We start from the raw sequence: 27,713 nt of genomic DNA on the forward strand, positions 1-27,713 counted from the left end.
CATTTTTAGAAAATATCTTCATTGTACTAATTTTTATCATTGTATCTTTAACATGATCTAAGATTTTAATCAATTTATTTTTAGTCTTTTATTACTGTAGGCGGGATTATGCCCCCAAGCCTGTGAGGATGGATCCTATCTATGAATAATAAAAAATAACATGAAATAAAGATTATACTATCTTTAAATAATGAAAAATGACATTAAGGAAAGAGAAAAGAGAGCAAATTTTATGAAAAAGTGAACAAAATTGGATACCATCGCAAATTTGTGCGGAGGAGCAATGCTGTTGTTGCTGTTTCTGTCGCCATATTTGCCAGTCGCTTGGAAACTGAAGTTTCAAAATTTGTTTTCAGTTAAACTTCTTTGCGTCTTCTGTCATTTTTCATGATTATCTTATGGAATTCTTGCGATCAGGTTGAAGTAAAAGCTTTTAACGATGAAGCGGGTATTCACTGTGCCAGAGAGAGTTCATGGAGGAGGATTGGTGAAGTTTTGTTGGCAGCAAAGCCAAGGGAATTATCTTGCAGCCACCGGTTAGGCCCTTTTAAATACATCGTTCCAGACTTTTTGTTAATGTTTTACCGAAAATTTACATTTGATTGTTTGCAAATTTAGTTTCTCATATAAAACACAATGCTAGTTCATGCCAAAAAAGCTTATATTTGTGTTTTCTCAGTTGCAAAGTCTCCGAGGCTGCTTTTCTATTTAATTAGCAGCTGCAAAACATCATCCACTTGTTTCGTAGACTGATAAGATGCTTTTTAGAGCTTGTGATTCAGAAAAAACTCTCGCCCTACCTACACTGCATCCCTTTAGCTCCATTTGAAAAGTGTGGATGCTGCAAACCTGAGATCCTTTGAGGGATCATCTTTGCAAAATTAATAGAATGGTTGTGTTGCAAAGAGAATGGGGGTGGCTGAATACGAAAAAAATATCAATCTGTCACTCAAAAATTGTGATTGAATAAATTTACAAAACAATATCATTAAAATTCAAAGTGCATATGCTTGAAGTCCACAATGCCTGGTCTCGCACACATTACACCCCAGTCTGCAGAGTATGGTAGACGCCTTGTGTGGTCAGTTTAGTGATGCAATCCAAAATTTGAGATTGAAAACTGAATTTATGGTAGCACTATTATGAAAACTTTCTATTAGTATGCCATATGAATAAAATAAGGAGGTTTGCATACAGTAAACATGCTTGAAATGACCCTGCACACACACAAGATCTCGTTGAAACCAATGATTCATTCTTCTCAAAGCCAAACCTCTTCACTCCACTCCCCCATTGCCAGTTTGATTATGAGGGCTTTTGCCTTAATTTCTTTATGCTCTATTACCAATTCACTCTTTTTCAAGGCAACAACCGGATGGTCACAATTTATGACAGACATGGTGAATTACGTGATGAGATTATGCTTCCGGGACAGTGTACTGGGATGGCATGGGACAAAGATGGTGACACTCTGGCTATTATCAACGACAAAAGTGGTAATTATCAGTTTTTAAAAGCCATCAATAAATTTGAATTGTCTGCTTATATAAAAGATCTCGTATCATGATATCTGAACGATTCCCAATATTGTCCTTAGGATCAGGGCCAGACTGGGGGGTGTCCAATAACTTTCAGGGGGGAGGGTGTTCAATCACTCCTTATTGTCATGAGAAAGGTTGTCACCCCCTTCTCACACACAGGCACCTATTCTCAGAGGAAGCTTTTGGGACCTGTGTTCTATATTGCTAACTGCTATTTATCAGCTTTTTTCTGAAGATATTTTATCTGAAGGATCTCAATTTCAAGATTCATTCTAAAAGCAGGGAATACGACTTTTTTGTGCCGTTAGGCCATTAACTCTTGTAAGATCTGCCTTATGTAAAAATGCACAAATCTTAGTTTTAGACTTAAATGTATTTGATTGTTCATTGGATAGATGTGGATGTGGAAAAAGATTAAATGTAATTCTGCCTAGCTAAATTTTATACTTGAAGAAGTCAATAATTTATAAAGTCTTGTTAAGGTAAAAATATCTTTATTTCTTTGCAGGGGCAATCTCCCTTTGGGATGCAAACAGTCAAAAGACAAGCCAACTTGAAAGTGGATTGCGAGACACTTTGACGTTTCTGGTTTGGGCCAAAGCGAGTCAGGCTCTAGCAGTCGGAACAGCAAAGGGGAATCTCCTGTTCTACAATCACCAGACGTCAAGGAAAATTCCCATATTAGGAAAACACACAAAGAAAATTAGCTGTGGGGCCTGGAACTCAGAAAATTTATTGGCACTTGGGTCTGAAGACAAAACGATCTCAATCAGTAACATAGATGGTGACACACTAAAACAATCCAACACAAGGTTTTTGTTAAGTTTTTAGATTTTGAAATAAACCATTGATACTAAAAAGTTCAACATTATCATAGAAAACGAAAACATGGCATTCCTAACAAAACATGGCATTAAAATGTGTTTTGTAAGTCATTCCTAAGAAGTATGTTTTTTGAAATGGCTTTGAAAAAAGCAGATTTTTAATGGCATACTGGAAGCTTTTTCGCCTGACACTCTTCAGAGTATAAAACATCAGAATAAGGGTCCAAAAGAACAAGTTGGAAAATATATACCCAGTTGCAGATCAAAATAGGCCATTCAGAAAAACGCAAGTATATGAACGGTATAATTGTCCAATCTGTCTACATGATTGTGCATACCTTGACCAGGCCTTGCACTAAGTAAAATGAGGGTGCTCCATAAAAAGAGCCCCTTAGAAACTCTAGGCGCTCTATTTCGCACCTCTAAGTAAATGTCCTTGAGAGCATCCTTCGAGAGCTTTAGGAGATCGAGAGCTTCAAATCGAAAGCTTCGGAAGAATGTTAAATATGAAATTCAGCGGTGATACCACAAAGCACCATAATACGTAATAACAAAATATGCAACAAACACTATGTTAATATAAATATAGAAATATAATAAAACAAAGTCGCAAAATTGTTCAGGTTTTTCTAGATATGTAACTTGCCATCATTCGATGAGCTTTTATCAGTGTCAGTATCACTACTGTTATGTTCAGCTTCACATATTGCTTCATCAAAACGCATCGCTTTAAATCGAACATTTAACTTTGTTCCTTTTTTCATGTTATCCATTCTATAAGAAACGCTAGAACATCTACCACTCGCAAAAGCAAATGAAAAATGAAAAGCAATGCGATAATTTGGACGGAAACGTGATCGCTGATTTGCAGAGGCGATTTTAAGTTATTGAAAAAATAGAAAATAATATATACTTCAATAGAAGATAAACGCTTGCTCGTAAATCAAATAAATCTGCCGGAGAATACGCTTGCTTGATGGCCTGTATCCTTGTTGGTTATTAGAGGGTTTTCAGATTAAAAATGATATCGAAAACCCAACGTTGAATTTGCTGAATTTTTTCTCAAGGGGTAATCTTACGCAAATCATAATATTGCGGTCTGTTGGGAAGATTGTTTATGCTTGATCAAGTTGATATAATAAATTCCAAAAATTTATTTTGCTCCGCGTTGATATTGTTTTTACGTTTTGAGGGGCTCTATAAATCGCTCTCCAAGGCTTTTTTTGGGTGCGCTCTAGGCGCGCGCGCTCGATCGAGCGCCTTTCCGGGCAAGGCCTGCTTGACAAATTATTGTGCAAATAACCTATCTACATAAAGGGGCATACCTTGACGATTTGGAGTGGGGGGAGGGCAGTGTAAACTGGTGAATCCGGACCCCCCATTCCCCCCCCTTGGGTACGCCAATGTTGGCAAACCAGTTAATACTAACTTACTCTAACATTAAAGTTGTGTTATTCTTGATGTGTTAACCATGTTTCTTCTTTAGATACGAACCATCTGATATCCAGTTTTCAAACATGAAGATGGATGAACGATCAGGATTAGGGGAGACAACAGTGAGTCTTGTGGTAGGCAAGAAAACACTGTATTTGTACAACGTCAACGAACCTGACAACCCAATCGAGTTGGCCTTTCAACCAAGGTAAGCAAATCAGATTTTAAGAACTAGGGAGTACCTCAAATCTGAAAGAACAAGTAGAAGAAGGTAGAAATAGGGGTACTTTTCCAAAGTCCAAAAGAGGATACATCTGACCCTACGCCCAGGAAGGTCAAAAGTATTCCAAAATTGGAAGGGCACAACTAGGAAGAGGTAGAAATATGGATGCTTTTCGAAAGTCCAACAGAGGGTGCTTATGGCCCTACGCCAAGGAAAGTCGAAAGTATTCCAAAATTGGAAGGGCACAACAAGGAAGGAGTGGAAAAGGAGATTCTTTTAAACGTCTAAATAAGGGTACTTCTGATCCTATAAGCGGAGCATTTGACCAAAAGCTAGAGCCCCCCCCCCCCCCCCCAAATGAGGTAGCAGTGTGCAATAAGTCTAAATTCATTCGATAGGCAATTTTATCTTTTTGTATAGGTTTTCTGGAATCTGTCTATAATGAAATTAATTGCTGATTTATGTGAATCTGATTAAGTCCCCCCCTCCCCCCGTCTACTCTTCCGCTATATGAGGGTTCATGATCGCCAACTTGTCAAAACAAGGACCAATCAAACGTGCCATTCTACCACTCAACTTATTTTCGATTCCATTCAACTTGCGGGCATTACCCTACGTTCTTTATGGACAACAGTACCTTGTGTTCTGTTCTGTCTTTTTGTGCCATCGTGAACTCATGATATAACAATCATTATCACTCATATGATTAAGTGATTTGTCCTTTGATTATTGATTCGATAAATGATTGTTGATTTGAACTTTGATTAGGTATGGATCGATCAGCGCTTACAAATGGTTTGGAGATGGCTATATTATGATTGGCTTCTCAAATGGATATCTTGTTGTCATATCAACGCATCTTAAAGAAATCGGACAAGAACTCTTCCAAACACGTGATCATAAGGATTCTCTGAAGGACATTGGGATATCATTGTCATTCAAGAAGGCTGCGTCATGTGGCGATAACTGCATCAAGATTCATGACGTCACTGATATGAAAGAGATCTACGCAATAATAACGATCGATGATGCTGGAGGGCAGTTGGATAAAATGGAGTGGACAGAAGACGGGCAGCTTCTGGCTGTTAGCACGGAGAAAGGTTGATATGTTCAAACGCCTGTATACCCAGTGTCACAATGTATATCACAATAGGTCATATGTCATATGTTAAATGTCATATATCACAAGTAATAGGTTAAAAGCCACATTCCACAAGTTAAATGTTAAAAGTCATATGTCTCAAGTCATATGTTAAAAGTCACATGTTAAAAGTCATATGGCACAAGTCATGTCTCGGAAGTTAAATGTCATGAATTATATGTTAAAAGTCATATGTCACAGGTCATACGTCACCTACTATAGGTCATAGGCTACAACGTTCTATATATACCAATCCCTTGAATAGAATGAAGCGATATGAGAATGCACAGCTTTTTTGCTGACAGCACTGAAAAAACTGCCTAATTTAAAAGCATTTTTGTTCTTTTAAAAAACTGCTTATAAAAACTTTTGTATCGTCTCCATAGCATTCTCTTCCTTGATGCCAATAGGACTTTGGTTTTTTGGGAATAGCTCGAGCAAAATATTACTTAACTTGTTCTATATAGCTAAATTGTTTTCTTTGTTTTGAAAATTAGTTTTTCTTTTTTCAGTGTTTTGCGTTTTGCCTGTCGTTTTAAGAATAATATAATTGCCAGTTTCCCAGTGCCTGAACCACCCCCGAAATAAGGATTGTTGGTAATAGTGATTTCAATTGATTTTGCATGTTTTTGAGTGTATGGACGGGGGATGACACAGTCACGTTTATTTTCATTTCAAGGTGCGGTGCATGTATACCTTACAAAGCTACCGATCCTGGGAGACGCATCTGGTACCAAAATTGCATACCTGACGTCACTAAGAGAAGTGACAGTTGTCGATGAAGTGAACCAGGAGAGACAGATGAAAGTACCAACTCACATCGAGCCTAGTTTCATGGCAATTGGACCGTATCATCTTGCAGTTGGTATGAACAACCGCGCATGGTTCTGCACTTTCACGGAGCAAGGTCCATCTCCCTTTAAAGACAAGGAGTATCTCGGAACAGTGGCTCAAATTCATGTAAATAGATTTTGTTCCAATTGTGTTTCCTTCCAGAAACTTCTTTCCAAGTTTATACCTTTATAGAATATCATAATTGCTTTAAATTTTTAACCAAAAGGCTTCTGATATCGTAAAATTTAAAGAATACACCGAAAAGGCGAAACAATTTATAGGTCATAAGTCACAATTGTATATACCCATTGTCAACCAATGCTATTTCTACTTGTCTTTCCCACTTGGGAAGCCTTGTTCAACTGAATTTATAGTCTCAAGGAACAGAGGTCATGTGCCATAGGTTAAAGATCATGGGTTATAATTCATAGTTCTGGATTTTTTTCAGGTTAATGAAGAATACGCGGCTGTACTGTTTGAAAACAAAGTTCAAGTCCATTTGATTGACAACGAAGATGGTGAAACTGACGAAGAGAAGGAAACCAAACTGTTTCCTGAGGGTGCGTTAGTAAGGTTTCTTTCTTGCATGAATTAGCTGAATTCTTGGAGTGTTCAGGTATATGGAGCGAAATCAAACCAGTGTTTCTGTTTTTGTGGCAATAAACAAGATTTTAGTTGCCCAAACTTTATATCAAATGTTACAAGCCAGCTTCAGTAAACACAGCCTGAAATTTATTTCTGTTCTCATCTATTCGATATTTTCCACTGAACTTCCATGTTGTGACGTCACAATTAATATCTGAGATCTTTTTGGTTTCAGGCAACGACAGAAGCTTGATATATTGCTGCGGGCTAACCGCAGATTTCCTCGTTTTTGGCACATCTTCTGGCGACATAAAGTTCTTCTTCTTAGAAGATTGGCAGTTTGTTATCGAATATCGTCACACTGTTGCAGTCCGCAAAATATTCCCCGGACCAGTCGGTACTAAAGCTGTCTTTATAGACGACAAAGGCGATGGGTTTGTGTTCATCCCCATGAACGACATGGTATTCGAAATTTCAAATTTCCCGCCAACAATTCGCACTGTATTGTGGGATAACTGGTTGCTTGAGAAAGGCGTGTTCTGTGCGTGTGATGAGGAGAAAGTGTTTTTATACGTGTTCTCGAAAGACACGATAACGGGCTCGCAATGCGTGTTAGCAAGCACGACAAAAATGCCCTTTGGACACAGCCCGTTGATGTTATACAACGGCGAACTCACGTGTCAAACACAGAGCGGGAAAATAACGAAACTTATGCTGACGATGTACGGTGAGAACACACCAAATGATTTAGGCCGGGATGAGACGGTGCAAGCACTGGAGCAAGCGCTTGTTATGAAGAGGTTTAAAGACGCATGGAGTATATGTTCATTGTTGAATGATAACGAGGCTTGGAAGAATTTTGCATCCGAGGCTGCTAAGAATCTCGATATTGATCTGGCTATTCAGGTATCTATAACTGTCTTGATTCTCCCCCGGTTTGTTTGTTGGTTGTATGCATCACAGAAAATTGTTGTTTATCGAACAGGGGGGGGGCAGCGAATAACGCTTTACACCTTCAGAAACGAAATCTATTATAACGAAAAATTTTCATAATTTGAATTTTCGAATGCCAAGAATAGTTCAATGTCCTCGCTTCCAACAGCCCTGTTAAATGTAAACTTTTTAACAGGTCTGACATCTGCATTATTTCAATAATTTTGTTTTTCTTCTTTTTTTCAGTGTAACAATTTATTTCAACAACTGGCTCTCTATCGCTTTATGTAATCTTGAATTGCGAATAGTTCTCAATTTTAATAAAAATTATTGTTATACTGGTCTGTACCATTGTACCATACGGTGCTCGATACCATTGTGACAGAGCTGTACATGCTTTGGTGAATTGAACAGTACAGTTTTAAATTGCAACACTGAGTTTCACGCTTAATGCGACCATCAGGCAGTTGTTACAAATTCTCTCTCTATGGGTGTTATCATATTTCGTTGCTATGTCCCTGAAAGTATCGGGATTTTCAATCGCTCGTAGTTGTTGATTAGTGGGCAATGATTTATAGAATTATTTGGTGGAATTTAGATCCCAGATTTTGTCTCTGAGCTGATTCATTCCCCTTTGAATCAAAATTCACGGTTCAAATTTCTTTCTTTAAGGTTTATCGAAAACTGGGCGATGTTGCCATGGTGCTTTCTCTTGAAAAGATCAAAAGTATCGAAGATAAAAATCTGCTTGCTGGAAACATTGCGATGTATTTAGGAGAGTTCACCATTGCGCAGGAGCTGTTTCTAGCCTCGAGTCACCCCGTTGCTGCACTGGAAATGAGGCGGGACTTGCTTCATTGGGATCAGGTAGTTAGTTAAAAGTTTTTATCCTAAATAATTTTAGATGGAACGTTGATAGTTTTCAATCACCCGGTATGTTTTTAAAATTCGTTTCTTGCTGATGATATCAATTTGATTTTATACAGTTTTTAAAATTTCTGCTTGTAGGCGCTCGAACTCTCAAAGACTCTTGCTCCTTCGGAGATTCCATTCATCTCGAAAGAATATGCGCAGCAACTTGAGTTTATGGGGGATTACCCTAGCTCATTGATGCATTACGAAAAAGGAATCACCAGTGCACCGGAAAATAAGGAACATGACGAATTTTGTATTGGGGGTGTGGCAAGAATGGCAATAAGGATGGGTGATATCCGACGGGGGGTTAGCCTGGCCATGAAATCGACGAACAAACAACTGAAAAAGGTAAGGAGATACACGCAATCTTCAATTTATTTTTCCCCATTCCTCTTATTTCTTTTCAGAATTATAGGAAAGAAACTTAAGGGTAACCGTAAAATTAACTGGACTGGGCCCTAATTAAATTGATACCAAAGATCAGAAGTACAGCTTAAAATGTACAAGCCTGTGGTTTCTCACAAAAACAGGCCCATGTGTTTGTTTTTCCTGTTAATTTTCTTTATTTCCATCAGATTAAAATTACTTGAAATGATCAAATTGAGATTATATTGTAGGAAAATATATCTTTTCCTTTTTTCACATGCCTATTGTAAAATATGTTTTCTAACACTGATTTGTAACCCTATCTAAATAAGTTTTAAATGACATGAGGCAGGCCTGGCCGTAAGACTTTTAGCAGCGGAATAGTGAACAGCTCTCCTAGTAATTTCCAGAAAAGCTATTCAAAGACTTATACTAATAGAAATTAGGGGGAAATTGTTTTCAAGGAGGCAATTCGCTTTTTTGAACAGTTTAGAGGAGCAATCAGCAAATATTTGAGGGGGGCCTGGAGGGGAGCAAGAGCTATGGCTCTCCTCAAATGGCCAAGCCTGATGAAGTGAAAGTTATGTAGTTATGTAATGACTCCGCTCATTTCTGCATTGCAGGAGTGTGCCAGTCTTCTGGAAGGCATCAAGCAATACAACGAAGCAGGGGCATTATTCGAAGCATCACAGGCATGGGATAAGGCAGCGGCTGTGTATATCAAAACAAAACATTGGTCAAAAGTTGGAGAGCTCATGAAATATATTACGTCACCGAAATTGTTGATACAGTACGCAAAGGCCAAGGAAACTGATATGAAGTATGTACATATGTAGATTTTATTTCTGAAGATTAATGTCTATTGTTCTGTTTTATATTGTTTGTTGTTGTGTAGACAGGGCATTGATTTTGTTTATAATGTTTTACCCTGGGTGCCAGAGTCACAAAATTTCGAGCGCGTAAACAGAAAGCCAAGTGAAGAAGCGGAGGACCTTCTCTTCTCAGATAGATGCTTCTTCGCTTTTCACTCCTATCTTCTATTTCTGTGACCAAATTTATGTGGCTCTGGTACCCAGGGTAAAAATGTTTATAATGTAAAGATAGCTGGAGTCGCGGTTTACTGATCGAAGTTTCTGTGGTCCGAGTCACCAACATGACCAAATTTGCACCCAGAGTGAGAAGAGTTGCCTGCTCTCTGTAATTAAAGAGGCAGGAAACTCGAGATGTGGTCACATTCTAAGTGCGTGGGGTTAGGGACTACAGCTCCAAGGGTCCCAAGAAATAAACCCTGATTGTTTAGGGTCATTCAAAATTACATTATTCTTGGCATTCAAACTGATAAACTTCTTCAATTAAAATTGCATTCAATTGATTGTTAACTCCCTCATTTCGTTTCTATTCATCAAGTCTTTGAAAGACCTAGAATTACCTAAAATTGCACATTCAGTTAGATTAATACACAACTCTGTTTCCCTTTATCACAGATTCAAAGAGGCCGCTTCTGCATACGAGGCTGCCAAGGACTACGACAGTGTCATACGCATCAATCTCGATCATCTGCAAAACCCAGAAGAGGCTGTGCGAATCGTAAACGAGACTAAGTCAGTGGATGGCGCCAAGATGGTAGCCAAGTTTTTCCAAAAAATCGGTGACTTTGCTTCGGCAATACAGTTTTTGGTTCTCTCCAGATGCAACGAAGACGCGTTTTTATTGGCTCAAGAACACAATCAAATGGAACAATACGCGGAAATAATCGGAGACCAAGCCACGCCTGACGATTATGGAAGCATAGCTTTGTATTTCGAGAATAAGAATCAGCATTTCCTTTCGGGAAAATTCTTTTATTTGTCAGGTTGGTTACTAATTCTAAATTTCACGTAAAAGAATCATGCAGATCATTACAAAAAGTCGATAGCTCACTTCGTGAATTGCTTTTATTGTTCTGCGATGGCCATTCAAGTACAAGGTCCACTTATCCGCCGAATTTCAAACTAATTTTTTTCCCAACAAATTAAATCCAATTTGCAAATAACAAGTATCCTTTTTTTCGAATCATTTTTTAAGCCACTAAAACAAGTCAACGGTTTTATTATTCCTTATTGTAGTTAAATCTGATTCGGCATCTATTTCTGTTGGTAATTTTTTCAGGGTGGTCCACCAATACGCCGGATTTTATACAGCTCTCACCCCCGGATTTTGTACAGCTATCATATTGAAACAAGTTAGCCAATACCAGACATCCTTAAGTCCAGAAAACAATCTTTTCTCAGAATAGCGTAGCAAGTTCCAGTGCTAACCCTCTCCATGTCTCTTTGCCTAATGCATGATTTTAGTCCCACAATTCTTCTTTCCTCCCCATCCTGTTTCCCATACTCTTACAACCTGTCGTTATTCAAAATAAAAGTAAACAAACTTGATCTTTCCTGTTTCCTCTCTCGTTTCCTAATCCTTTCTTCCGTTCCCTTGTTAGGCCCTAGCTACAAGCTTATGAGCCTTTCCCTAATACACCAACTAAAAAATAAGTTGGCGGATCAGTTTGTTAATTGCTATGTTTTAAGAGAGTGTTGTCCTGGTACATTTGAATGAATGGTCCACCAAAACACCGGATTTCCCATTTATTTAGAGTAGCAAAGCATGTTGGTAGTGTTCATCCTTTAATCCGTATGATAACCTTTTTGCAGAGCAATACAGCAAAGCCATGGCCCAGTTTGTGAAATGCTCCGTGAACGAAGAAGGAGAGTCTATTGACTACGCAATTGAGACCATTGGGAAGGCGCAGGATGAGAATCTGACACATCAGCTGATCGATTACCTAATGGGAGAAATCGATGGAATCCCAAAGGATGCAAAATACCTTTTCAGACTTTACATGGCATTAAAAAGGTATTTATGCAAACAATCTTTTGGTGGTACAAAACTTTTCGTCTGACACTCTTCAGAGTTTAAAACGTCAGAACATAGATCGAAAACTCTACGCTAAGAAATATATATACCCAGTTGTGGATCGAAATAGGCCAATCAGAAACACGAGCACATGACTGTCAAGGTTGACCAATCAGTGCTGCTTGCCTATTAGAATGTTACAAAGCCCTTTAAAAAGGTATTTCTTGAAGCAAATTTAAAGTATTGGTCCCCAAAACATGGTGGTCTTGAGAAACGTGGTGGTCTTAAGATCAACGACCATGGCAGGCTGGGTTTTGAGTGTGTTTCAGGGTCTCAGGAACATGGCGGTCTTGAGACCAACGAAAAAACGCTATTTATACACTGAAAGTCTGCCTTGTTTTCTCTGACTTTCTGTGTAGGATTTGCAGGGTTTAAGGGTATTATCCTGAGGAAAGATGGAAACTTGTTGGAACTCTGTTGTTGGTTCAAACCACAAAATACTCTCGTAGTGGCTGCAGTGATATATGATAAAAATTCCTTTATCTTATTATCAGCCTTAATGTTTTTTTAATATGTTAGGAAAGTCTCTCATCCCAATTCTCATGAGCTCTGCCATTTTTCTAGGTACAAAGAGGCGGCTCGGACAGCCATCATTATTGCAAGAGACGATCAAGAGGCTGGTAACTATAGAAACGCACACGATGTGTTGTTCAGCATGTACAGGGAACTGAGGAACAGAAGCATAAAAGTACCAACAGAGATGATACAGAACCTTATGATCCTCCACAGCTACATACTTGCAAAGATTCACGCGCGCAGAGGTGATCATCTCAAAAGTGCGCGTTTGCTTGTCCGCGTTGCAAATAACATCAGCAAGTTCCCGTCCCACATCGTTCCGATTCTGACGTCAACGGTTATCGAATGTCACCGCGCGGGGCTGCGGAATTCGTCTTTCAGTTACGCAGCTATGTTGATGCGGCCTGAATATCGATCAAAACTTGATCTTAAGTACAAGAAGAAAATAGAACAGATTGTCCGAAAGCCGGACAAGTCCGAGGAAGAAGAGATTTCAGATGCGTGTCCGTACTGCAGTTATTCTGTGCCACAAACGCAGCTTGAGTGTCCGGATTGTAAGAACAATTTGCCGTATTGCATTATCACCGGACGCCATATGATCAAGGAAGATTGGGCAAATTGTCCGAATTGCACTTTCCCGGCCATCTGTTCAGAATTCAAAGCCCTCCTTGAGGGTGATGACACCAACTGTCCGATGTGTTCAGAAAAGGTAACCATAAATAGCTTGAAGCCAATTGCAGATCCTACCTTGTATCTAAAGCAGGATGAGACTGAGAACTCGTAATGCTACCCATCCCCCCTAGGATCCAATTTATTATATATACAATACAGAATATCTTTATGTTTTGCACGGGGGAGAGATACTGATTCTGTCAAGATATGTCTACTCTAGTGTCTCTAATAGACGACCCCCCCAGTGTATTAATTTCAGAAGAATTTGCCCTCCCCCCGTCACTTATTAGCACCCCCTTCTATTAAATTTTACAAATCTTTCGTGACCAGAACAAGCAGAAAATTTGATGAGAAAGCAATGTGATTTATAAAATAGATTAGACTCCTGTCTGTGAGAAAAAAACGCCACTGCCCTTTTCATTGAAAAAATTATTAACATCCACTTCTTTTATTAGCTCCCCTTTGCTATTGAAATTTGCTGAAATTTTATTGAAAATTGGCCAACCTGAACACCCCCTTCTATTAGCACCCCCCTTCTATTGAAAATTGGTGGACATGAACACCGCCATTCTATTTGCACCCCCTTCTATTGAAAACTGGCCGACATGAACACCCCCTTCTATTAGCACCCCCTATCTATTGAAAACTGGCCGGAATGAACACCCCCTTCTATTACCTCCCCCTTCTATTAGAGACACTTGAGTACATGACTACATGTCCACATGCCGACATATGCTCCACTTAGACCCATGGCCTAGTTTTTGTTGACTTTGCATGGGCTGTGGGGGCTCTTGTCCTTTGAAATTCCTAAATGTACTTCTAAGCACTAAGTGGACTATTTTCGTTCTTTGTTATTAGAAAAATGTTTTATTCTAGCCCCCTAATCCGTTATATATTTTGCTGTAACTGTAATTACCCCCTATAAGTTAAATCTTTACCCCAAAAATTTGATTGAATAATCAAGAAAGAGTATGATGTTATATATAGCACTTAGAAAATGTTATTTTAAATATAGATAAGCTTGGCGAGTGGCGGAATTCCAGCCTTTCATCGTTGGAGCAAAAACAGTAAATTTTCCGTGATTCTTGTCTGGGCGAATTTGAGATTTTATAGAAATATGGCTTTACCCTCCAACCCTTAGATCTTTTTCTAGCTTTGTCCATTCAACTTTGTTTATCAATGTTATACTTGAGGTGTTGTAATTCACTGAAGAGTTTGACTCCCATTGTTTCTGTGATCTCCAGAATGCCTTCTCGACATTTTCCAAAGCAACTGTTACCGCTAGGACACCCCCATCCCACTCCTACCCTACCCCATCCAACTCCTACCCTACCCATCCAACTCCTACCCTACCCATCCAACTCCTACCCTACCCATCCAACTCCTACCCCATCCCACTCCTACCTTACCCCATCTCACTCCTACCCTACCCCATCCCACACCTACCCTACCCTACCCTACCCCACTCTACCCTATCCTACCCTATCCGACCCTACCCTACCCTACCCTACTTCAGCTGCAAAATTTGTTTCTACAGAGTTTTTCTTATAACAAACTGTTTTTCTTTGTTTAGAGATCAGCTCCTCTTTAACTGTAAAAATTACCTCGTACATAATTTACAATTAATAGAATAGATGTCCAAATCTTATCAAAGTTTATCAAATTTGATTGTGTTCTATCTCACTTTTCTATCTATTTCTCTCTTGAAGTTATAATTTACATATTTATCATGGGATTGCGCAGTTGATATCGATTTGCTGATAAATCTGCTCTGTTTTGTCTCTCTGATAAAATCTTCTTTACCCCCTTATCTATAATCACAAGAAATTCCGTTTGATTCTGTCTCATGAATGCTGAGATAACTGTCCTCAAAATATTCCCTATTTATTGTATTTTTTATGCTTATTATTATATTGTTCTGATAATTAGTAAAATTTTATTTACATATCTAATAACAAACATCAATAATAGTTATTAACTGAAAATTTGAGTTTCTTGGCATTGAAAACGACAAAATAAATTTACAAAAAATACATGACTTTTTTCGTCTGATTTTCAAATTTAGGCTGGGCGTGACTCTACGTTGGTTTTATTTTCTTGACAATTCGGGTTATTGCGTTCATAAAGATAATTTCAATTGTTTATAAAGATGATTTCCGAGGGGCAATTCACTCTTGCAAACAGCGTACAAGATTTTCCCTAAAACAAAAGGATTTCTAGGGATTTTTAGATAAAACAATGAGATTGTCACAAAAGGTGCACGAGATTTTCGTAGAGTGATTTGCCCCTCGATGATTTCAACCCCTCGCCTAACATGATTCCCCCTGCAAAGCATCTTCTTGTCTAAACAGCCCCCTGAGGTTAGGGACAGTTGGTCTATCAAGCACGTGATGGCCATAGACACAATGGTCTATCATATCACGTGGTAATGTTCCAGTCTAGCCTGATTGGTCTAAGCTTGTTTTTTTCACACAAGACAGAAAGGTGCGTCGAAGTCTCATCGCAGCAACTTCGCCAAGATTTTCCAGAGAAATTTCTTCGAAAACTAGCCTTCAACAGTGAAAGATCTTTCTGGTAAGAATTTCAGGTAAGGTGCTTCAAAAGCTAAGCTTTGCAGTCAATTTTCAAGCGATAAACTTTTGTCTGAAGATAGCCAAAATAGATGCATACGTTGAATGCAGGTCCTGTGACTTTAGGCCGAATCACATGCGTCAAAAGTTATCGTTTAGTTTGCGCCACAGAAATACTTTGTATCAGGGATAAGAGGTCCTCTCCAACAGTATATGAATCGTTAATTTCAATTAATACATTTTCCAGCGCCTCGAACCTCATTTTCTTGCACCTATTTCAAGATTTAATTCTTGTTTTCTGTCTAAAACTGCCATCTTCAGTTGGAATCCAATGCAACTCTGTAAATCCTTTGGCTTCGACCGCAGACCACAGACAGCATTCCTTGTATTGCGAGGGCAAGATCTTTCCCGGGCCCTCATTACAGCTTGCGGCCACACATACAATATTTTTTTCCTTGGAGAGTAGCTCCTGTTCCCTTACCTGTACTGTTCCAGTTTCTGAACTCATTTCCCTGTCTAATGAACAGATCTGCCCTGAAATCAATGAATGCAACTGGACTGCAGAAGCTGAGGCAGTAAAGGGGGCTGAGGCTTTTATGTATGTTTAGCCCACTAAACGTTATAGCCTCCTCAATAAGTAAGATGCTCTTTGGTCCCCACGACAATCCATGATTTTGTATTCTTTGTACCAACTTCATTCTGCCTGTTGCATTTCTGCTGAACAGGGGCGGATCCAGAGCAAATTTGAAGGAGGGGCAGTTGGTAATGGGGGCGCTGTATACAACAATTTCAGATACCTTTTCAGAATAAACAACAAAACTTTGAGGTAATCCTTGAAGCAAATTAACCTATCGGTCCAAGAACCTTTTTCATCTGATTCTCATTCTTCAAAAGGGGAGCACAATTTCTAAAAAAGGGGCGCAAGACTTGCTTCAACCCATTGTCCCCCCTTAAATCCGCCACTGCTGCTGGAAAAGTGGGGTTACTGCCAGACAGGGGGGACATTTTGATGGCTTTCTGGTTACCCAAAGGTAGTTTTTACCTGGAACACCAAGCAATTTGTGTTGCCACTTTCAATTTTTTGTTTACAGAGCTATAACCTCTCCCTTGCATCCCCATAACCCGATAGTCTGCTCAACAATTATGCCAGTCACAAGAACAAAACAATTTTCCCAATCTCTTTCTTTGTTTTACTTTAGACCAACAATTTTCCAAAGGGGTGGCTGAATTTTAGTAAGACCTATCGATAAAACTTGGTTTTCCCAGGTGTGTGGGAGACAGAATTGTCCACCAACAATGCGTAAAAGTGGCAATAGCTTCCTGGGTTCTCTGTTATTTGCATAAAATGATAATTGTGGGTTTCAGAGAGATTTCCAGAGGTTAAAGACTGAAGAATTTTTTACAATATTTCTCAAGTTAAAGGCAAAATTCGCTGTTTTTCAAAATACTGGCTTACTAAAAACTTAATATTAAAATATCTAAGTGTCTAAGCTGTTCTTGAGTTTGATACTTAGAAGAAATAAGCAGATACTAAAATGGCTTAAGTCATCTGTTCATTTAACTATGGCAGATGAATAGGAGTGTGACCTGTGTGCCATCTACCCCCAGGCTATATAGCATCACCACTTCCCAGCCATATAGTTAGCGGTTATGTAAGAAGATGCCAGCGATGCCAGAACAACCAAGGGCAAAAGGGGCAGGCATTTGAAAAAAAGTTCCCAGCTACTAACAATCTTTTCGTAACTGTCACTTTGTTTTGATTTCTGTAGGTATCATCTTTAAAATTGGCTAATTTTTGGCATTAGAACAATCTTTATAGGCTTTGAGACATGTCCTCAGGAATAAGGTGGTACAGTCAACATTTCATATAAATCTTTTGATAGTTGCAAAAGACCATGGTCATTGGAACTTCTATGAAAAGGGCACTTTGTATCCCTTGCCCCCAGGGGCAGACACTTGGTCAAATATTGGGGGGGCAAGCCTATTGATTTAATAAGATGACGTCACATTTCATTGTTTTAGAAAAAAAGACCATTGCTCTCTAAAGTCTTGGGGGGACGATCGCCCCTCTCACCCACCCCCAAGTGTCCAACACTGCTTGCCCCTTCTATCAAAAGATGACAGCCCCTGCACCCCATCTCTAGCATCCCTGATTTCAGCCTTAGGAATCACAAGGTATGGTCACATTTTCCTAAAAATTACTCCCTGTACTTGGTAACAACAAAAAACAAATAACAGAAAGTAAGCAGTTATTCAAGAGATTCTATGCACTTTTACTGTGCTGACCACCCTCTAATTGTGATGCCAGACTGCACCTGCTTAATTCAATAAACAGGATGATGCTGGTGTCCGTGACAAGTTGGTTTAAGCATCCAAGCAAATTGCCTCATTGTCTAGACAGGTACCAGATGTCAAATATCAATTACAGGTTTTGTGCACACAGCCAGGTTAAAAGCAGAGGCATGGGCTGTTTGGTATATGCCAACAATTGTAGCTCTTACTATGAACAAACACACAGGTAAACAAATGTAATGCCTTGGAGGTATGCATTAAAAGAGGAATGCTATTTTTTACTTCATCCACCCAGGAGGCATTTTGGATGGCACTTGGGTCTGGGGCCAGCTGAGCCCACCAACCATAGAGGAGGGTCTCCCAGGGATTTTCAGGAACAAGGAAACATAGAAACAAATATTACAGGAACACAGGAACAACTTAAATCTTCCACTGGGAACATGGGAATATTATTACTAGTTTAAGGGGATAAGGGAACATTTTTGTCTTTCAACAGGAACACAGGAACATTGGTTGCTTTTTCAAAGGGAACACAGGAGCAAGTACGCCCCCCCCCACCCCTGGGAGACTCTAATAGAGAGCAACTATTCATTCATTTCATTTCATTTTATAATATTTATACAGGTTAAAGGTTCATACATATGTTTGGACTTAAGGGTTTGATAACTTTTGTCATTCTAGAGGGTGTTAACCCCTGGCAGCTTTTAACTTCAGATTAGATTGAATATAAAAGTAACCATTTGCCATCCAGATTTGTTATCAAAAGAACCTTTTTATAATATAAGACTAACCATTAACAAATGACACAAAACCCTTTTCATAATCATACTTAATTTCCAACACCACACAACACCATATTTACAACATTCTCATGACAAAAACTGCCATATGCAACAACTCTTGAAACTGGTAGTCGCGCAGAATCATTTTCCTTGATAAAATGCCAAGCTGGGGTAGTTTGGTAGCAGAAATCCTCATGATCATCAAACCCATTGATTGGTCAACTTTTGATTGCCTCTAACATAAACCATTTTTCAAGATATTTATCTGTAAGATCATTTTGATCAAAGACAAATCATTTAATGCTACAGATTGAAACAAATGATTGTTAGTTTAACACCCCTTTTGTTTAACACACATCTGAATTTAATTCATTACTTAAGGAGATTGAAATTCCCGAGAAATTTCATGAAATCTGAAACTTTTTTGGGGGAAAAGTCCTGAATTGTTTGAGACCTGTTTGTAAAAACCGCACAGAGGAGGTTGCCTTTTTCTAAATTTGTGTAACTTACACACTAACGACCCACCAACGAATTAAGAGCAATGCAGCCCTAAAACTTTGAAAGGGTTAGGGAGGGTCTGGGCTTCTGTCTTCTGTTTTATTTGAAATGTATTTGCTGCATCCCACAAGCTTCCTCTTACTCCTTTTTTCTTTGCTTTTCTTTTTCTGATCATTTGTTACGATGTTCTCAAGAAGAAATCATTATAAGTACTACAGATTGACGACATGTTTCTAAAGCGTAGAGATTTAGGTTTCTTTTCAAGGGGCGCTCATCGAGTTTGAAAAAAAACAGTTAGATTGGCCCAAATTCTCCTTACTGTTGCGTTCTCGTGACTTTTCATGATATTTCCTTATAGTTTGATCATAATTATCTCGTTTTGCATCAAATAACATAATTCATAATTATTTCAGCATTGTTTATTGGTGCCATAGTCAACCAAAGTTATTTCGTATTTCAAAACTAAAAAACCTTAATTGTTTCCAATTATGGCCCCCTTTCTTGACATCAAATCTCTTTGCTTTCACTTTGTTTGCAGTTTCTTAAAGACTTATTGCTAACAATGAGCCATTGCGTCACGCAAGCATCCCATAATGCATTTTTAGACAGTCTGAAATCAATTTTGGTTAATCCATAGAGGTTTACTGCCATTGTTTAGATCGTCGTCACGCTCGCAAAGGCCCATTGTTAGCAATGATTCTTAAAAACCTAACCAACCGTTGAAATAAAAGAATTTCTGTTATTCCTTTCTGGGTGAACATTAATTTAGCACTTTCATAAAGGTAGGTTTTTTAAAAACGGAATTTTATCATAGTTTAATCACCTTCCATAATCATCGCCTGAATTTTTATCAAATACCAAACTTATTTATATTCATTGTAGCAACTGTCTGTGAAGGATGCTTAATTTACCGTCGAAACGCGTCGCGTCTTCGCTATGGAAGATTGCAAAGCCTACCAGTTTCGTACGAGCATGTACTGCCGCCCCGCCGCCCGCGTTCCCGGACCCGCTACCCGAACCCGTGCCACAAGGTGTCCCTATTAAAATGACATCATCTGAAGCCTTTGTGGAAACTCTCGTCGCCCAGGGAGTTACAGATGTTTTTGGTATTGTCGGATCCGCTTTCATGGATGCGTTGGATTTGTTCCCGGAAGCGGGAATACGGTTCCTATCGGTGCAGCATGAACAGAACGCGGCACATATGGCAGACGGATACGCAAGGGCGAGCGGAAAACATGGAGTGTGCACGGCTCAGAACGGACCAGGTAATGTGTTATTGAAAAATTCCTGGCATCCTTACAATATAGCTTTTGCTAATGTTTTCATTAGAAATGCACTGGTTCACTCAACCCGTGTTTTATTTCTTTGTTTAATAAAATAAAAGGTTGATTTTTTAAGAACAAGGGTGTGCCCCTAACCTCGAGTCCATTAGGTAAGACGATGCCCAATCATTATCTTAACGAGAAAATTACGGTCCATTAAATTTCCGATGCGAAACAATTATTACATGCAGGATTTGCATTTTCTATGTTTATTTAAATGTTTAATAGCTAATGTGAGTTAGCTCGACTTCTAAATCTATTGAAGTTGCTTAAGCCGTCTTTCAATCAACACTTGGGCGATCGATACCACCACAAAGGCGGTATATAAGCCAGATTTACTTCCTACTTCATTTCCAGGAATAGCGAGGTTAATGACAGCTGATTAACTTTGTGACATCACAAACTATGTGACAGATTGTGACAGCCTATTTGGCTTTAAAGTATTAACAAACTCAAATAGGCAGAGAGTATATTCAATTAGTATAGAATATTGATAGTCCGTATGACTTTCAATAGGGCGGATAAAAACAATCTTTAAGAACACTTTCTTAAAGATTAAAAACAATCTTTAAGAAAACTTTCTTAAAGATTCACTTTCGACTTCTTTTCCAGGAATCACAAAGTTACTGACAACTGATTTACTTCCTGCTTTATTTCTAGCAATCAAAAAGCTTATGACAGCTGATTCACTTCCTGTTTTATTTCTAGCAATCAAAAAGCTTATGACAGCTGATTCACTTCCTGTTTTATTTCTAGCAATCAAAAAGCTTATGACAGCTGATTCACTTCCTGTTTTATTTCTAGCAATCAAAAAGCTTATGACAGCTGATTCACTTCCTGTTTTATTTCTAGCAATCAAAAAGCTTATGACAGCTGATTCACTTCCTGTTTTATTTCTAGCAATCAAAAAGCTTATGACAGCTGATTCACTTCCTGTTTTATTTCTAGCAATCAAAAAGCTTATGACAGCTGATTCACTTCCTGTTTTATTTCTAGCAATCAAAAAGCTTATGACAGCTGATTCACTTCCTGTTTTATTTCTAGCAATCAAAAAGCTTATGACAGCTGATTCACTTCCTGTTTTATTTCTAGCAATCACAAAGCTTATGACAGCTGATTCACTTCCTGTTTTATTTCTAGCAATCAAAAAGCTTATGACAGCTGATTCACTTCCTGTTTTATTTCTAGCAATCACAAAGCTTATGACAGCTGATTCACTTCCTACTTCATTTCCAGGAATAGCGAGGTTAATGGCAGCTTATTAACTTCCTGTTCTATTTCTAGGAATAACAAACTTTGTAACAGCCATTGCTGCTGCTTACTGGGCACATAGCCCAGTTGTCTGCATCACCCCGGAAGCTGGCACTGCCACGAAAGGTCTGGGCGGATTCCAAGAAGCCGACCAACTTCCGATCTTCAGCTCGATCACAAAGTATCAGGGTCACGTGAACAATCCGAATCGAATGAGTGAAATCACAGCACGGGCATTCGATATTGCGATGAACGAGCGCGGACCAACACAGCTGAATATTCCGCGCGATTATTTCTATCACGAGGCTGACTATGTTATTCCTAAACCTGTCCGTGTTGAAAAATCTGCCGGCGGACCGAATTCACTGGCTGCCGCCGCTGAGTTGATACGCGAAGCGAAGAATCCGGTCATCCTCGCTGGCGGTGGTGTTGTCATGGGTGATGCAGTGAATGAGGTGTCATTGCTGGCGGAGTATTTGTCAGCGCCAGTTTGCACAACGTACCTACATAATGACGCGTTCCCTGCAAGTCACGGGTTATGGTGCGGTCCGCTCGGTTATCTTGGGCACCAGACAGCAATGAAGACAATCAACGAGGCTGATGTCGTTATTGCTCTTGGAACGAGGCTCAGTCCCTTTGGAACTCTCCCGCAATACGGTTTTGACTATTGGCCTAAAAACGCGAAAATTATCCAGGTAGGGAAAGCAACTATATTTATTGTAATGGGAAATTGACTCGTAAAACTTTGGTTCAGTGAGGTGCAGATATAAATGAATGAATCAGAAGGAAGGTGCAACCTTTTGAAAATAGTTCAGCCAATCAGTGCTCTTAGACAAAAAATAGGTTTATAGTTACGCCTCTTTTAACCAAAACTTCTCGATAAGGATGCTTAGTCTATGTCTGCTAAAATCAAGGTTCGATCGACAGACACCTCAAAAAACAAACGATTTAAATCCAGCAAGCAAACTATCAAGCATTTTGAAAGTTGTGTACAAAAAATGGACACTTGTATAGTAGCAGTAAGGTCCCCTTTATTTGGAGATTTCATCTGCACCAATTTCAATGTTTAACACCAACAATTAACACTTGAAACATAAATCTCCACTCTTTGGGCAGGCACCGCGGAGCGTTGAGAAAAGTGGGGGGTCTAAAAAAAGTGGGGGGGGGGCTAAAGCCGTATAAAAAGAGGCTTTTCTGCTAGTTTGATACTTAATATTTGGCATTTTTTGCAAAAAGTGGCTAAAGCCCCCCAGTCCCCTCTGCTCCGCGGTGCCTGTTGGGGGTAATAAATATTGTACTGTGTATGTTTAGGGCAAAATAAATGTGGTCAATGAACCAAAATGGTTTTTTATGGTAGTATTTAATATGTGGCCTACCTTTTCGGGACCGTAAATTGGAACAAAGATGGTCTTTTAGGAGGAAGTTTGTTTTATGTTGAGTCCCCTAGTCTATTCACGGGAATTTACATAGAAGTTTTGATTAAAAATCCCTGTCCATTATATTGTTTTTCTTGCAGCTAGGCGTAATTTCAGAACAAGAAAATGATTGACATGGTGACTGTTTAGAATTTCTTGTTAGAATATCTACAATCCCGGACAAAAATGTTGAAACAAAATGCAATTTTTGCAATTTTCTACTTTACCTTGCCCCTGTAAATTCGAATCCCCCCTTTCCCCCCAAAGCAATGTTGGATTTGTAGTTCTATCATTTCTCCTTCAAAATCGTGCGTTCAATATTGAATTGGGGGAGGGGGAAAAGTTATTTTTTAAAGGAAAGTGAAAATATAAGCTTTCCTTGAAAAGTCTCAACCATTTTTGTCCGGGATTGTAGCTGCTTCAAAGGATTTTACTCAATAGGTGCTTGTTCATAAGCTGTTGACCTAAAAGCCAATGGTTTCTTACTGTGGAAAGTCTGTACGCATATAAGGTTCTACTGTATTCGGATTTGCTCACCTAGGTTGAAGTGGACCCGAGAAGAATCGGCCTGGTCAAGTCAGTAGATGTTGGAATAAACGGGGACTGCAAACTAGCTACAAAAGATCTTCTGTCTCGTTTACGTACAATGCGTGACGTCACCGCTCTATCAAATGCGCAGGAGAGGCTGACGAAGTTAGCTCAAGTGCGGGAGGAATGGGAACTAAAATTGGATGATATGACGGAGAGTGTGGAACGCGCCAGAGAAGGAAAGATATTGCCAAGACAGGCGCTGAGGGAACTGGAACGAGCAATGCCTAGCAACGCAATGGTTTCAACGGACATTGGAAATGTTTGCTCTGTGTCTAATGGCTACTTGAGATTCAACAGGTATCTTGTGTTATTTTATTCATGTTTGACACCATTTTGTTTACAAACCAGGCAGGAGAGATGTCAGGAGGTTCGGATGAATAGTTGAAAGTGTGGTGTCTCGCCATTTGGACTACACTCTTTTTTATAAGAACCACTAGAATTAAGTTCAGGCTGACTGTTCTTAATTTTTTCGAAAATCTGAGGCTGGACTGTTCTTAATTTGTTCTTAAATTAAGAGAGTGTAAGCAATGCAATTGCTTTCTTCCTCTCGGATCTCGTTCAGGCCTCATTTGCCAACAAAGTGAGGGAGACAACCTTCATTTGCTCGCCAAGTTTGAATATTCACCGAAAAAGTACCCATACATGGCTAAAAATTCTCGTTTTTGAGATAAAACGTTGTTTAAAATTGCATTTTACAGTAGCTCAGCCTCAGGTTGTCCTTAATTTATTCTTAACTTTTGACCAATTTTGACGCTCGTGTTCTTATAAAATTGTTCTTATAAAAAAAGAGTTTATGTTTAGGGGCTGGTAGAGACATTTGGCCCCTTGTTGAAAGTTGATATTGAGCAAAACGGATCTTGAAGAAAGAGATGCCTCTTAACAGGACATTTTATTGCTTCATGCAGTTTTGGTTAAAGGGCAAAATAAATTTTATGGTTAAAAAACATTTTAAGGATTTTCTGTTGCTAGGCTCTTTATGTGTCCATTGGTTCCGTGGCCTCTATTCTAAATTGTCGATGTCTGGACACATCCATCGCATAAATAAATATTTACTGGTGAAAAAACTTATACTCAACTTGCAAGTTTATGCAGAAATTATCGTCCTTTTTCTAACAATATCTAGAAGAATCTAAAAGTGAAACAGACGAAGTTGCAAAGAACCATTAACTTTTTACGTTGATTGATGCTTTAGTTGCCGTATCAAAAAGGCCATCAAAATACCTGAGTATTCAGTTTCCTCTTAGGGGCATGTACAGTTTTCTGTAACGAAGAATTGAGTAGAATGTATCTAAAGAATAATAAAGCCACTTACATTGGACATGTGGAGGTGATTCGAAGGCGCGAGGTGTTTGACTCTCCAAAACCATTTTGCCAGTAAAGGCTGCATCTGACAGAAGGCAAGAAGAAAATCACTTGCAATTTCTGATGGACTGTAGGATGCTAAACTAAAGATAAATCAGTCCCTGATAGCAGTTGTTGGTAGTAAAAGACAAATGGTTTAGGCCATAGGACACAAATGGGACTAGAAAAAATTAAATAAGCTGCGATTCTATATGATTTGTTAAAGTTCTTTCACCCTACCAAACCTGACCCGACCTGACCCGACCTGACCCGACCTGACCCGACCTGACCCGACCTGACCCGACCCGACCCGATTTGAGCCTGACTCTCATCTGACTAAAGCAAGGATAATTCTAGCGAATATCAACAGACAATCGAGAAAACTCTTTTATTCTAAAAAATATTTCAAATTAAATAAAAGTTAAAATGGAATTGAGTGGTATCAATGAAAATAATTGTACGGATAGCTGATACAATAGAGGAGTTTGATCACCATCGGTTTCCTGTTTATAAATGGGGATGAAAGAAAGTTTTTGAGGATGAAATAAGCAGATACCTTTAGAAGGTGAAAACTTTTCCAATACATATCTGATGACAACATTTATGGAAGCGATATTCCATAGCAGCGAAGGAAGTCTAAAGTTACAATAATTATTCCAGTGCTGTTTCTAACGAAATGTATGTTTGGCACCTGTTGATTCTCTTTGAGGCTAAGATTAACACGTGAGACCAGATGAAGTTTATTATCAAATGGTTTGCGCTGCACTGGTGACCAGTGTGAGACGTTATCTGAAAACATTATCTGAAAACAATATGAAACCTACTGTAACCTACTCGGCTTCAGCAAGAGGGGGGTCAAGACTTTCTTTCAGTCTACATAAGGGACCATTTTGTTCGAAGGGAAGAACTTCTAATTGACTGGAAGGGCACATACCCCCCTCCCTTCCCCCATACACCTACGAAAATCTTAAGACAAAGCTATAAACTAGACACAATATTTCCAAATCAGGTTATGATTATGATAATGACAGTTATTTTCTGTATTTCAGCTCACCCTCTTTCTTCGCTGCAATGACCTTTGGTAACTGCGGATACTCCTTCCCATCGGCTATGGGGGCAAAAATCGCTCGACCTGACAGACCAGCTATTGCTTACGTTGGAGAGGGAGCATGGGGTATGAGTTTAAATGAGGTGCTCACTTGCATTAGAGAGAAGATCCCAACAACTGCCATCGTTTTCAATAATGGACAATGGGGAGCTGAGAAGAAAAACCAGGTAAGATATTACTTCCTCTGACTTTTAAGGTTAAAGATCACTGACCTTTAAGGTTAAGATCAGAGGTCATCCTATAAACGTTTTTAGGGCAATTGTTTAAAGGCAAAGGTGAAACATTGTTCTCTACTGGAGAAAATGGGAGCTGAGAAAAAGAATCGGGTAAGAAGTTATTTCCTCTGACATTTAAGAATTTCTGTGTTTGACTGAAAGTAAAAATTTTGAAAAAAGCCCTGACCTCGAGGAAGCTCCCCAACTGACATGTAGAGAAAATGCAAAAATGAAAAATGAAGAATTAAAGTTTCATCCAAAATTCGCCGAAGAACCTTTGAAAACTCTTAAACCCCATAGCTTTCCTTGCTAGCTAATTATGGAAATATGTTATACTTTTAATTTAATATATAATCAAATATATAATAATTGCAAATTCATAAACATGAACTTTATCAAAATGAACAGAAATGCCATCTTTACAAGATTTTGAATATGATTTAAGATATTTTTTTCCGGTTCTTGCAGGTATTATGGTTTGGTGATCGTTACATCGGGGTTCAGCTGTACAATCCCTGGAGCTATGCCGACATCGCACGAAGCATGAAAGCTGAAGGAATCACGTGCACACATCGTGATCAGATCGGTGATGCTTTGCGGCAAGCAGTTCGAAACCAGGAGGAAGGCAAGACAACTATTGTTGAGTTAATGTTTACAAGAGAGCTTGGTGATCCTTTTAGGCGTGACGCAATGAAATTACCCATCAGGCATTTGGATAAATACAAACGCACTATCCAGACAATGGAATCATCAACCGGTCAGCCTGTGGACATGTGAGCAGGGCGTGGAATCCTACTCGTAAATTGAGGTTTTTTATTCCTCCTCTAAAGATTGAAGGGGGCTTATAACTGTGAGGGGGGTTTGTCAATAATTTGCTGGTAGATAGAAGATTTTGAAGGTTAAAACCTAGAGTATAGTAATTTTTTATGTTAACATATTAGCAGTTAGGAACTTCTTGTCATTTTTTTTATTTCAATTCTCGATCTGTGTGGAGGGAAACCTTGGCAATACTATACTTTGACGGTGACTATCGGAGAATTGGGGGGTTATGTTCAATTTAAAGTTCATGCAATGCAACACACACGTTATTTACCTACCTATCTACCGTAAATTCTCTTTTTAGCCCCCCGGGGGCTTATTGTTTTTCAGCACTTTAAAGGGGGCACTTAATAGAGGGGCTAAATTGAGCTTAAAGAGAGGGGGCTAAATTGAGAGAGGGGACTAAATTGAGAGAGGGGGCTCAATAAATATTTTGTAATATAAAAACCATTTATAGTGGTAAACTAATTTTTTGTTATTTGCGAAATAAAAAACATCAAAGTAGCTTTCTATATCAATAATATTGTCATCGTCATCAATTAATAATTTCATCCCTCGGAGTACCAACGGCCTGTAATTTTG

General features: G+C 38.9%; 2 protein-coding genes across 3 annotated transcripts; both read left to right on the forward strand.

Annotated features, from left to right (window-relative positions):
- Positions 1 to 252: 252 nt before the first annotated feature.
- LOC135690264 (WD repeat-containing protein 19) lies at positions 253 to 13,217 on the forward strand. The gene is made up of 14 exons (XM_065207771.2): positions 253 to 536; positions 1,365 to 1,496; positions 2,050 to 2,353; positions 3,852 to 4,007; positions 4,791 to 5,122; positions 5,843 to 6,123; positions 6,446 to 6,557; positions 6,818 to 7,488; positions 8,188 to 8,382; positions 8,524 to 8,778; positions 9,420 to 9,616; positions 10,281 to 10,648; positions 11,478 to 11,679; positions 12,304 to 13,217. Exons 1-14 carry the CDS (start codon positions 440 to 442, stop codon positions 13,037 to 13,039), a joined length of 4,038 nt encoding a protein of 1,345 aa, XP_065063843.2. The 5' UTR covers positions 253 to 439; the 3' UTR covers positions 13,040 to 13,217.
- Positions 13,218 to 15,359: 2,142 nt separating this feature from the next.
- Positions 15,360 to 27,263, forward strand: LOC135690265 (uncharacterized). 2 transcript variants are annotated; one of them, XM_065207772.2, is made up of 6 exons: positions 15,360 to 15,514; positions 19,952 to 20,334; positions 21,676 to 22,337; positions 23,599 to 23,945; positions 26,039 to 26,264; positions 26,781 to 27,263. In XM_065207772.2, the coding sequence occupies exons 2-6, from the start codon at positions 19,968 to 19,970 to the stop codon at positions 27,087 to 27,089; spliced, it is 1,911 nt and encodes a 636-aa protein (XP_065063844.2). In that variant the 5' UTR covers positions 15,360 to 15,514; positions 19,952 to 19,967; the 3' UTR covers positions 27,090 to 27,263. The 2 variants fall into 2 exon arrangements, with proteins under 2 accessions (XP_065063844.2, XP_065063846.2); XM_065207774.2 differs by having other exon boundaries at positions 15,373 to 15,501.
- Positions 27,264 to 27,713: the final 450 nt, after the last annotated feature.

This window comes from Rhopilema esculentum, chromosome 1 (assembly GCF_057945365.1).
Source record: "Rhopilema esculentum isolate cy_ngs chromosome 1, ASM5794536v1, whole genome shotgun sequence".
NCBI lineage: Eukaryota > Metazoa > Cnidaria > Scyphozoa > Rhizostomeae > Rhizostomatidae > Rhopilema > Rhopilema esculentum.